The sequence below is a fragment of the Eurypyga helias genome, unplaced genomic scaffold (genome assembly GCF_000690775.1).
Source record: "Eurypyga helias isolate BGI_N326 unplaced genomic scaffold, ASM69077v1 scaffold9484, whole genome shotgun sequence".
In the NCBI taxonomy this organism is placed as follows: Eukaryota; Metazoa; Chordata; class Aves; order Eurypygiformes; family Eurypygidae; genus Eurypyga; species Eurypyga helias.
In genome coordinates this window covers 8606-19015 of record NW_010248257.1, presented here as the reverse complement: position 1 = coordinate 19015, position 10410 = coordinate 8606, and the positions used below count along the sequence as shown (strand labels likewise).

The window sequence follows — 10410 nt, the reverse complement described above, 5'->3', positions numbered from 1 at the left end:
TAAATACAAAGATGGGAGTAAGCAAGCTAGCTGGGAGGACAGCAGGGCTGTTCTTTCCACAGCAGTGCTCCCTTTCACTGGTTTGAAGTACTTAAGTTACAGCCACACACGCAGAAACACATGGCAAGAGCCTTTGCAAGAGCCAGGCTACTAGCCTGGACTGACAATTGACCTGATTCAACAGAACAGTTCGTTTTGTTAGTTAAATCAAAGTTGAAGCTCTGACAGATTAAATATATATATATATACATACACACACGTGCAAAATTTTGGTTCTGCTTTAGTCAATAAAGGTTTTGATATTCCCTGCAGCTAGAATGTCTCACAAGATTATCTGTCTCTGACAAATCTATTGTGTCAAAAATGCACAAATAATACAGCTATCATTAAGGATAGTACGAGAACTGTCTTTAGTAATTTTGTTTATATTTAATCTAATGGTAGCCACCTATATCTGTGCTGAAACATTTACCAATTCTTTCCTACCTAAAGACTGCAAGTTACCCCACCACCAGAGTCTGTGAAGTCCTTTAAATCACATCTCTCAGGCTTACAGTACCAGCTGGCACCTGTAACAAGACTGGAGTTTAATCACTAAAAAAGCACATATAAGCTTATATGAATCTTTAAACAAAGACAGACTCAAAGAATGAAGTTTACAGCCGATGCTCCCAGTGTGAAACAGCACCAGCAATGCCAAAAAGGAATTTTAATGAAAAATGTAATACAACACTACAATAGTTACTCGTTGACATAACATTTTATGAGACAACAGAAGAAACAGGTAAGATGAAACAAAAACATAAAACACTTGGCAGTTTTTGTTAAATACTTATTAAAATCTGTCACTGAAATTAGCAGTGCAAATAAATAAAAAGCTCAAATAAATTGGTTTTCAGTTACAGAATCTGTCAAAACACAGTTATCATCAGCCAGGCAAACTTTACAATAACAGAGAAAAACTATGATGATAAAACACCTTCAGCCAGCACAGAAAACTTTTAGTAAAAGGCCCCTGTCCAGAAAGATGAAAGATAAGCCAAGACAGAAAAGAAAGTCACAGTTGTAATTGCAGGCAAAAACTGTTGCTGTTGCTTACAGCATTATTCAAAGGTAATATCCAGGGCCATGTCTGCATGACTCTGCAAAGCAAAACCTGATCTCATTCCTGGTTTTGTACCCAGACGCAGCTCTCTAAAACTGTTATTATCTAATAGATACACTTACGTAAACAGGAGTGCTCTTAATTCCTGGCTGTCAGGACAAGTCTTCCTCTCTCGTTGCATATACAGTATAAATAATATATCAGTAAATAAAAAATATGTCACAAACCAGCACCAGAATGCCTGTGTAAATGTATAAACATTATGGAAGTATCAGATTAATTCCCATTTATACAAGGATAATTTAGTGTAAATTTTCATTGTAAATGAAGTGCAAAGTAGCAATTTAAAAGAATCCTAAAATTTATCACTAAGGGAACACCAATGCCCCTTAGGTGAAGCAAGGAATGACTGAAGTAAGCACCAACACTTCACAGGCTGTTGGATCTAGGTTGGCTAAAGGATCCAACCTAAACTCAGCTGGAGCTCCAAATCATGTATTTCAAAGCCTCATTTATGGGACCAGATCACTGTATACCATTCTAGACCACATCTTTCCCTCAGTCCCACACCTGTAAGCACCCTTTTACACTTTTTCAGTTTGAGCCACTCAGAGGAAAAATGATTATATGGATTTCAGCCCCATCGCTTACTGTGAAGCCTGAAAATAACAGAACACTGGCCCTGGTCTTAGACAGTAATTAATCCACTTTGAACATGATGGTGGGACAGAAAAATTTGTGCATATCTTCAGAGAAGCATCTGGTCAAAAGACTGGGATATTCAATTGAAAGTCTTCTGTAGAGTCCCAACAGGCTCTGGATCTGGCCCTTATGTCCCTCCAGAAAATGGCAACACCACACTTATAGTTTGAAAGTCACATAGCCAAACATGACTGTAAGCTAAACTCGGTGTTTACTTTATAGACTGCACCTCCAGCATCTGCATGCTCTTGTGCGGCACTTTTTCAACTTCCACATTTTTCCACAGAACGATGCAGTTTACAGGGCAGTAATTTAAACATCAGCATTTAAATTTGTACCCAAGAATTAACCTGTGAAAACAGCACATTAATTATACATGCATTGTTAATTTCAAATATGCTTCCTGTTAACAATCTGAACATGCATGCAATGTTTAAGTCTCAATCTTTTCAGAGTCAAATTGTGGCTGGCTCTTTCACATAATTTTCTAGAACAGAATTGCCTCTCAGTTTGCATTTTCCCTGAGCTCATACCTGAAGCTCCTCTTTCCTTAAAGCAGCAGAAAGCAGATCTCACAATGTTATATCCATGTCAGATTTCCAAGCTGTCCAAAAAAAGTGTGTGCTCTCTCCATCATTCCTGTCTTCTGGCATTCAGCTGCGTATGGTCCAGCAGTGTGCCAGTGTCCAGACAGAATAAACAGAGCAAGCAATAGTTGTTTAGTGTACCTAAAGCAGAGGGCAAACAAGCCCTAAATTAGCTTAAGAAGAATATTTCCCCCCCCGCCCAAAAATCTTAACAGTAATACTATTTTCCAAAGTTTTACTCCTCATCCTTATAAAATATATTACATTTTCTCAACCACTGTTCCAACATTATAATAATCCACAAAGTATTTTCCCCCTCAGTTCAGCACGTAAAGTAGAAAATTATTTTAAATGGCTTGTTTGAAGTTATTGTATAAAGACAATGCTTTTTCCATTCTCAAACCCTGTGTGATGCTACTGTCCATTTCCTAATGCAGAATGCACAGTCAGCTCAGAGCTGAATAAGGCTAAGTGCCTTTTCAAATTCCTTTTTGAAGCTGGCTGATCGCAGAACTTGACTTCAATGTTGCCATCGCTGAATGCCTCCCTCCTGGCTTCGTCCGAGTCAACGGGATCTCTCTGAGAAACACTTGCCTTTTGCCGCCTCATAGTAATCCCTGAGTTCCCACGTTGCCTGGTTGGTGACGCATTGTCTTTGACAACGCAGAAGCAGATGGCCGACAAGAAATTTTTCTTGAAGTTTTCATTCATGAAAGCATACACAATAGGGTTGCAAATAGAATTGAAGAATCCTATAATCTGGACGATTGCAAAGATCATTTTGACTGTCACATCATCATAGTCCTTTTCAAAATTACCTAGAAAGCAAAAAGGAAATATGCTGTAAGCACAGAATGGCATAAATGCCCACTACTTTGCCTATTTATAGCCAGTCTGGCATTAGAAGCTTGTCTTTCAAATCTATGAAAGAACTTGCTGGAGGTTCTTAATATTAGCAATAGGGTTTCATCAGCACGGAAATACCAAGATCTACCACATAGTGCTGCTTTGTGTATATGTAAGTAAGGACAGAGTCATTCAGAAAAGGCAATTTATGAGCCAAAAAACTTGCCCAATGGCCCAGCAACAGAAAGCTCCCAGTCTGCTAGATATAGCACTTATTTATTCAAGTTGTTCTTCTGGCTTTGAGTTTCACATCCGTATCAAATGTTTAAGTACTTTACCACCAATCCCCGTCTTGTCCCTGACCACACACAGATTCCTGATCTGTGTCAGCACAGAGGAACTCCTGGAGGTAAAAATGCATCTTCTTGGTCACATGTCTCACTTTTTCATCACTGAAATCCCAGAGGACTCTGCATTCATTGAATTCAAATGCTCAGTGACCAAACTCTAGATAAAATACTACAAAGGTTTATATGGCAAGTAAAATAAAGGCCTTGCAGCACCTGAAATAATTCCTGAAATTAGCAATGAAAAGAGAGCAAACAGTTCATGGAGTGTCACAGACAACGTTAACATGGGACAATCCAGACAATAGTTATAGCTTCTGCACTTCTGATTCTACCCAGACACAAACACCATTTGGTTCAGCTGACAGGCTGCAGGGCTACTGATTTATCTTCTACAACCTTATTTGTGACAGAAGACAAAGAAACAGCCGCTGCCTTTGGCAAGCAGAGTACATGAACTACTAAAAAACTTCCTCTTGTTCCTACACATAGCCTGCTGCATAGTCCCACATGCTATCCCAGTGCCCATGCAGGAGATGAGAGATGAACAGTTCAAGACCCCACAGAATAGAAAAAATGGCAAAAAGCAAACATAACAAGCACTGAGGGCATTTCCAAGCTTGTATCCAGTCAAGACAACTGGAAAAGTTCAGAGAGATGATACCCACCACATTCAGTTGATGTCCAGTATTTTTATTTCCAGTACATCCAACTCATTAAAATCAGGAAGAGTGAAGGGATAAGTATTCTGTAACAGTTTAACTCACAGCAGTATGACAACTTAAGTAGATGCAAATAGAAGCCTTGACACATTAAATTAAACTTAAATTTGAATTACAAAGTTACTTGGTCAAGAGGTTTTATACATGGAAATAACTTCTACCTTCCTGACAGGTACTTCTGACCTTCCAGCAAATGAAGGTAGCATGGCAGACACAGAAAGAAAAGGAATATACAGAGATATGCTCACCATCTTAAAAGTCAAGTCTTGCTTTTTCTTGAGTCTTGTAAAGTTTAGCAAACATCTTTTTTGGGACTGAATTATGTGCTGTACAAATTCAGAAGCAATGACAATCTCCTTTCTAAAGGGTTCTAACTGAGCTGGCAGAGAGTTTGGGTTCCCTCCTACCCTGCAACAAACTTAAGTAGGGTTTATAGCAAGACATAAAGATTATATGGGGTTTTTTTAATTCAAACAGCAGGGAAGAAGAGATGTGGCTGACACACAAGTTCATGTCAAATATAAGGTATCTCCCCAACACTATATTGAGGTTCCTTTCCAACCTAAATGATTCTGTGATAATAGTTTTTTTGAAACGTACTCATTTTCCATGAGCACTACAGATCTATCACTCGTAGACTTCAGAGTAATTCATCTATTGTTGGCTATGTATCAATATTAAAAGACAGTGATACAGGATTTATAAGCACAACCTTAACCTGTGCTAGCAGAAGCTACTCTACAGCCGAATGCTGCAGCAGCACCAGCTTTTCACAACCTGCAATTCCATTATCAAAAAAAAAAGAAAAAAGAAAGGCTTTACTGTATGACACATGGCAGATACTCACTGTATTCTATCATCATGTGAATCACATGGAAAGGGGCCCAACAGACTGCAAAGAGAAACACCACTGTCACCATCATAACAATTGCTCGCTTCTTCTTCCTGAAATTGCATCGAGACATTCCATACTGAATCACTGAGAACTGACTGGTAGTTAGATGTGTCTCTTCAAGTTAGAGCTGTAAATCTGTTCTGATGGTTGCAGATGCAAATAAAACCCTGAAAAAAATGCTTGGAAATACATTATTTTCTTTATAACAAAAAAAAAAGCCACATCATATAAAGCTAATACATCAAGTAACACCTTTTATTTCTCTCCTTTGGGAAAGCAATGCACTTTGCAGCTGCAGCAAACAATGACATTAGCCTATGTTGCAGCATTTTCACTCTGTTCAAGCAGATGCAATTCCAATAGTAAGAGATGTAGGGAGGGAACCACATGAATTTCCATGAATAGCAAAAAAACGAAGATTCCCTTCCTAGATCTGGGAGCACTGACCATACCTGCAGCATCTGATTACACAGAGAATTTGACAGAAAATAAGTGAAACTACACCTGTAACATTCAACCTTTGGTGATAGGTGAAGTACAAGGTAAGTAAGAGCAAGATACACACTCCCCCCTGCCTCCACTGTAATATCTCATAAACTCAAGGTATACACACATTTATCATCATCCCCAAATTGATATATTTCATATAACTACATTTATAGATTCCAAGATGGATTTCTCACTTGAGCTACTTTACTGGTAGCAGTTACAGTAAGATCTTCTCCCCACTGTATGGAAATAAACTGAGGAGTAGTCTGAAGATTTCATGTCACTAACTCCTGTGAGATTGCACCCTCTTTCAGTTTTGACTTATAAGAGTCCACTTCCTTAGGTACTTGGTTATACAAATAACTAAGGAATCATTTATCTTTAAGCTGCCTGTCAGTATTCTCTTTACAGGTGATACTCTCCTCAGTGAGCAGAGCCATTAGAGATTTCCAGCACATCAGGCAACAAATGAATTTACCAAATAAAAGGAAAACACGAGGCAATATAAAGCGCAGCCCATATTTAGTGCTAAATAGCAATGTCAATAATTATTGATTTTCATAACTTTTCAGACAGAGCATTACCATCTGGATAGTCTCACACAAACACATGTGAGAACAGTCAAAAATCCTTGGAAGCTGTATCAAGTTAAACTGTACCAAAGTAGTTTTTAAATGAATTTTGATTTTTTTTCCCATATGCCAATTTAACTTATAATAGGATCAGAAAGCAGTGTTCCACAGTCTCAGAATTATATAAAGAACTTTCCATAGAACATATGGAAATAATGTAGCAGCATTTTCCCCGAGTTATTTTCTAACTCATAGCCTACATATTTTAAAAACAAGCATTTCACAATGTATAATAGGAGATTTATTGAAAGGGCTTGACTTCCAAGGTGTGGCTACACTATACTCAGAAGAAAATCTGTCTAAGTTATCTTAAAATGGGTATCTAAGTGTCAAATAACAAGCTAGCTTTAAAAAGCTGGTCTATGCTTGTAGACCTCCCAATGGATGAGGAAAGAGGGGTATTTCCCTCACACAAACTGGGTTTCATACACTGTCAGGAAAAAGTGTTCTAGAAGTCAAAGTTCCAACCATATTTTAATTTACAAACCTTGATATTTTAGACATTTCACTCCCATGAATGGTTTGAAGAACTGATGCATCTCCCACTCGTTTCTTAATCCAGAGTTCATAGCCAATTTTAGTATACAAAAAAAGCATCAACATCAGTGGAAGAAGGAAGAGTATGACAAGAATAAAGGTCGTATATATCTTCTGATAAATTGGACTGGCCCATTCTTCCAAGCAACAAACATACACTTTTTCATACAGAAAGTCATATTTAACCTGTAACAAGTGTAAAGGAGAGGAGTCACTACAGTGTTTACCCCAAGTGTAAAAACCAAGCACATTCAAATATTCCTTGCTCTTAACACACCAAAATTCAACAGACATTTTTTCAAGTGACAAAATTCTTCCAAGCACTTTTCCACATCAAGTGTTGGGTTGATCTAAGTTGACAGAGAGAGGTCAGAGGATGCTCTGATTTGCACTCCTCCTCAAAACTTTTCTTTTTAACAAGGATTTTCAAAGGAGACCTTGGATATGCATTTTGTAAGTAAAGATGGGTGTATAGAAACCTCATATATTACTCACTTAAAAAAAAAAAAATTGTTAACATTCAGACTCACAAGCAGCGGATTCTGACAAGCCTCTTCTTTCCTCCAAAAGTATACCGTAACTCCTTAAACTATAACGGGCAGCTGATTACATTTTAAACTAGACACACTTCTTCCAAATCTTGGGGAACACTATGTCATCCCAAAACAGTAATCTAAGTCCTATACTGCTGGGTGCCAGTGCACCTATAAACCAAAAGGAAGCGACAGTCGAAGTCATAGATGTAATTACTGCTCTTTGACACAACTGGGGAGGGTAGATGTGACTAGTCCCTGCTGACAGTCCTTTTTCCAGTGCATACAAGTCCTAATCCTTCGCCTGTCTCATGCTGGCACACAGAAAAAAAGCTCCACTTCTCTTACCCCACTTCCATTTCCTAGGAGTTCATTCTATTTCACTGTTAAAGGTACAAAAAGATCCAGCAAGGACCGACTGTAAAATGTAAATTCCCATTTCACCTAACATACCTCAAGCCGTTGCACGTACCACATAGGTGACCCAACAGTAAGTGCCAGCAACCAGACTACGCCTGTAAACAAACACAATTTTTTAATATTATGTCCAACAAGCAGCGTAAGTTTCGGTATGAACAGTTTAACAGCTTCTTCTTTAAAAAGTCAGGCAAAGCAGACAATTTAAATAAAGTACAGTTTTCTATATCAGGCATGCATCAGTCAACATTCACATCAATAGCAGCATGCTCTCTTGCTACCAGTTTTCTTTCTCTCAAACTGCCTTCATTTATTGGTATTCAAGTGTAAAGGCAACTTCACATGAACAGGACTATGTTCTCTTTGTATTATAACAGAAGGACCATTTACAGCTGTGACATTGCTTTAGCAGCGCTGGTACATTTTGAACCTTTCTTAAAATAAATAAATAAATAAAATAAAGACTGCCAAAGGTTTGTCAGCGTCTTGGTTAAGTAAATCTTTGACTTCAGATTCATGTTTATTGTCAGAATTTTGGTAAGTGATTACTATACATAGAGGCACTATCCTTGAGCTATTTTATAAACATTACCAGAGTAAGCATTAACTGTACCTCTGAACTGCTGGACACATCAGTGCCTTCTGTTCTGTCATGCCATCTACACTGAAGATCATTGCTCTATAGACACAATTACTGGAGATGCCCAATATCTTACCAAGCATCGTGAAAGCCCTTTTATTGGTGTACTGCCATTTCATTTTTAGTGGATGCACAATTCCCTGGTGTCTTTCCACAGCAATGCAGGTCATTGTAAGAATCTCAGTTACAATAGCAGTGGATTGAACAAACGGTACCATCTTGCATGCGAAGGCACCTGCAATAGTCAGAAAGTAATGTGTACAGTTGTTGCAGTTCATGGAAAAGCTATTAATACTAGATTTCAATACTAAAATGCATTTGTGCAAAAAGAACAGACTTACATAGGGGACTTAGCAGTGTAGCTGTTAAATTAAATCTAAGCTATTAGTCAAATGCAGATTTCAATAGTCATTCTTCTGCTGTACACACTACATCTGCAAATCCAGCACTTCTAAGGACATATTCACTTGCTCTGTATCATTCTGACACTTATTCCTATCTCACTTTTGAACAATTCTTCCATCACCTGTTTTCAAATATGGTGAACTACAGGGAAATTTATTATCTTTTTATTTTGGCAGATCAGTCTCCAATTCTATGAAGGTGTTACCAGTTTAAAAGTTTACCTTTTCTGCTGTTGCAAATATATTCCTTCTGCTCATTTAAATACCACTCTGTTTCTACACTTTGGCACTTATGCATCATTCTGCCAAGTGATATATACATAAGAGTCCTCTAAGAGGCATAACATAAGAAGAAAAATACAACAACTTCATCATGTTTCTATTTTTCAAGTCTCCCTCTTTCCTGATTAACACATTATGTTAATGACACTGTCCAAATTAAATGCTATTTCCTGCCCGCATTTTCACTGTTGTATAGGTTCCCATCGCATTTATGCACAGCTAGTACGTATCTTCAGATTTCATTGCTACCAGAGCTTCCCAAAAGTACATATTCAATTGTTAACATATTGGTCATTCCCTATTACTCATCCTCAAGTCCCAGCCACCACAGAAACTGAATGATTCTCTCAAAAATCTTACATTAACACCTTTTACAACCTACTCCTCATTTCTGACCATATTTCTGACCCTGAGATAATTTTGCATGTCCACATTGTCAAAGTTCTCTCACATTCTTACAGCTCAGTATCAGCTATTCATTTCAGTAACAGCTAAGGTTATTTCCCTTACTTTATCATTAACTATACCTACCCAGATATAGTCCATAAACTCCAAATAGCCAAAGGAATATCTGATCCAACTCTTAGTCAAGGTTTAAGATGTGACAGATACCTTAAGCAATAAAAGCACAGAAATCAAAAAGAAAACAAACAGTAGATTATCAAAACTTAATCCTTCCGTGAGACAAGGTGTCTTCTGTCATCCATAATAGGACAACGGGTTTACATTGAAAGCGGGGAGGCTTAGATTAAACATCAGGAAGAAATTCTTCCTGGAGAGGGTGGTGAGGCACTGGAACAGGTTGCCCAGAGAAGGTGTGGATGCCCCATCCCTGGAAGTGTCCAAGGCCAGGCTGGATGAGGCTTTGAGCAACCTGGTCTAGTGGAAGGGGTCCCTGCCCATGGCAGGGGGGGTGGAACTAGATGATCTTTAAGGTCCCTTCCAACCCAAACCATTCTGTGATTCTCTTCATGAAGGGAACAAGGAACATGGAAATTTCTTTCTGTTAGGCCAGGCTAAAAGCCACTGTTGCTTACAAGAAGGAACTGGTTTGCTACTGGTCATACCAATTCTAGCTGACCAAAAAAAATCACTTTTTCTGTGGCTCTGAAAAGGAAAGGAGAGGGCAAGGGGCAAATGATGGAAGTTATACCTTTCAAGCACACATTCAACACCAGTAACACCGTGAATGTGCATGTAGATCTGGCTTAAAACAGAATAAAAATATACCATGCAGACCAATTTCAAGCTACTTGAATGAAATCTTAGCAT

The 10410-nt window shown here is 38.2% G+C and overlaps 1 protein-coding gene across 1 annotated transcript in view; it reads right to left on the bottom strand.

Annotated features, from left to right (window-relative positions):
• Positions 1–2617: 2617 nt before the first annotated feature.
• The window catches only part of QRFPR (pyroglutamylated RFamide peptide receptor), a gene marked incomplete at its 5' end in the record, with an annotated part of 8385 nt that continues 592 nt past the window's right edge, over positions 2618–10410 (bottom strand). Inside the window, 6 exons of the mRNA XM_010150993.1 lie at positions 2618–3212; positions 5157–5254; positions 6813–7048; positions 7849–7910; positions 8529–8759; positions 9079–9187. Of these exons, the coding sequence (XP_010149295.1) occupies positions 2809–3212; positions 5157–5254; positions 6813–7048; positions 7849–7910; positions 8529–8759; positions 9079–9187 (1140 nt within the window). The remainder of the gene's footprint in view (positions 3213–5156; positions 5255–6812; positions 7049–7848; positions 7911–8528; positions 8760–9078; positions 9188–10410) is intronic.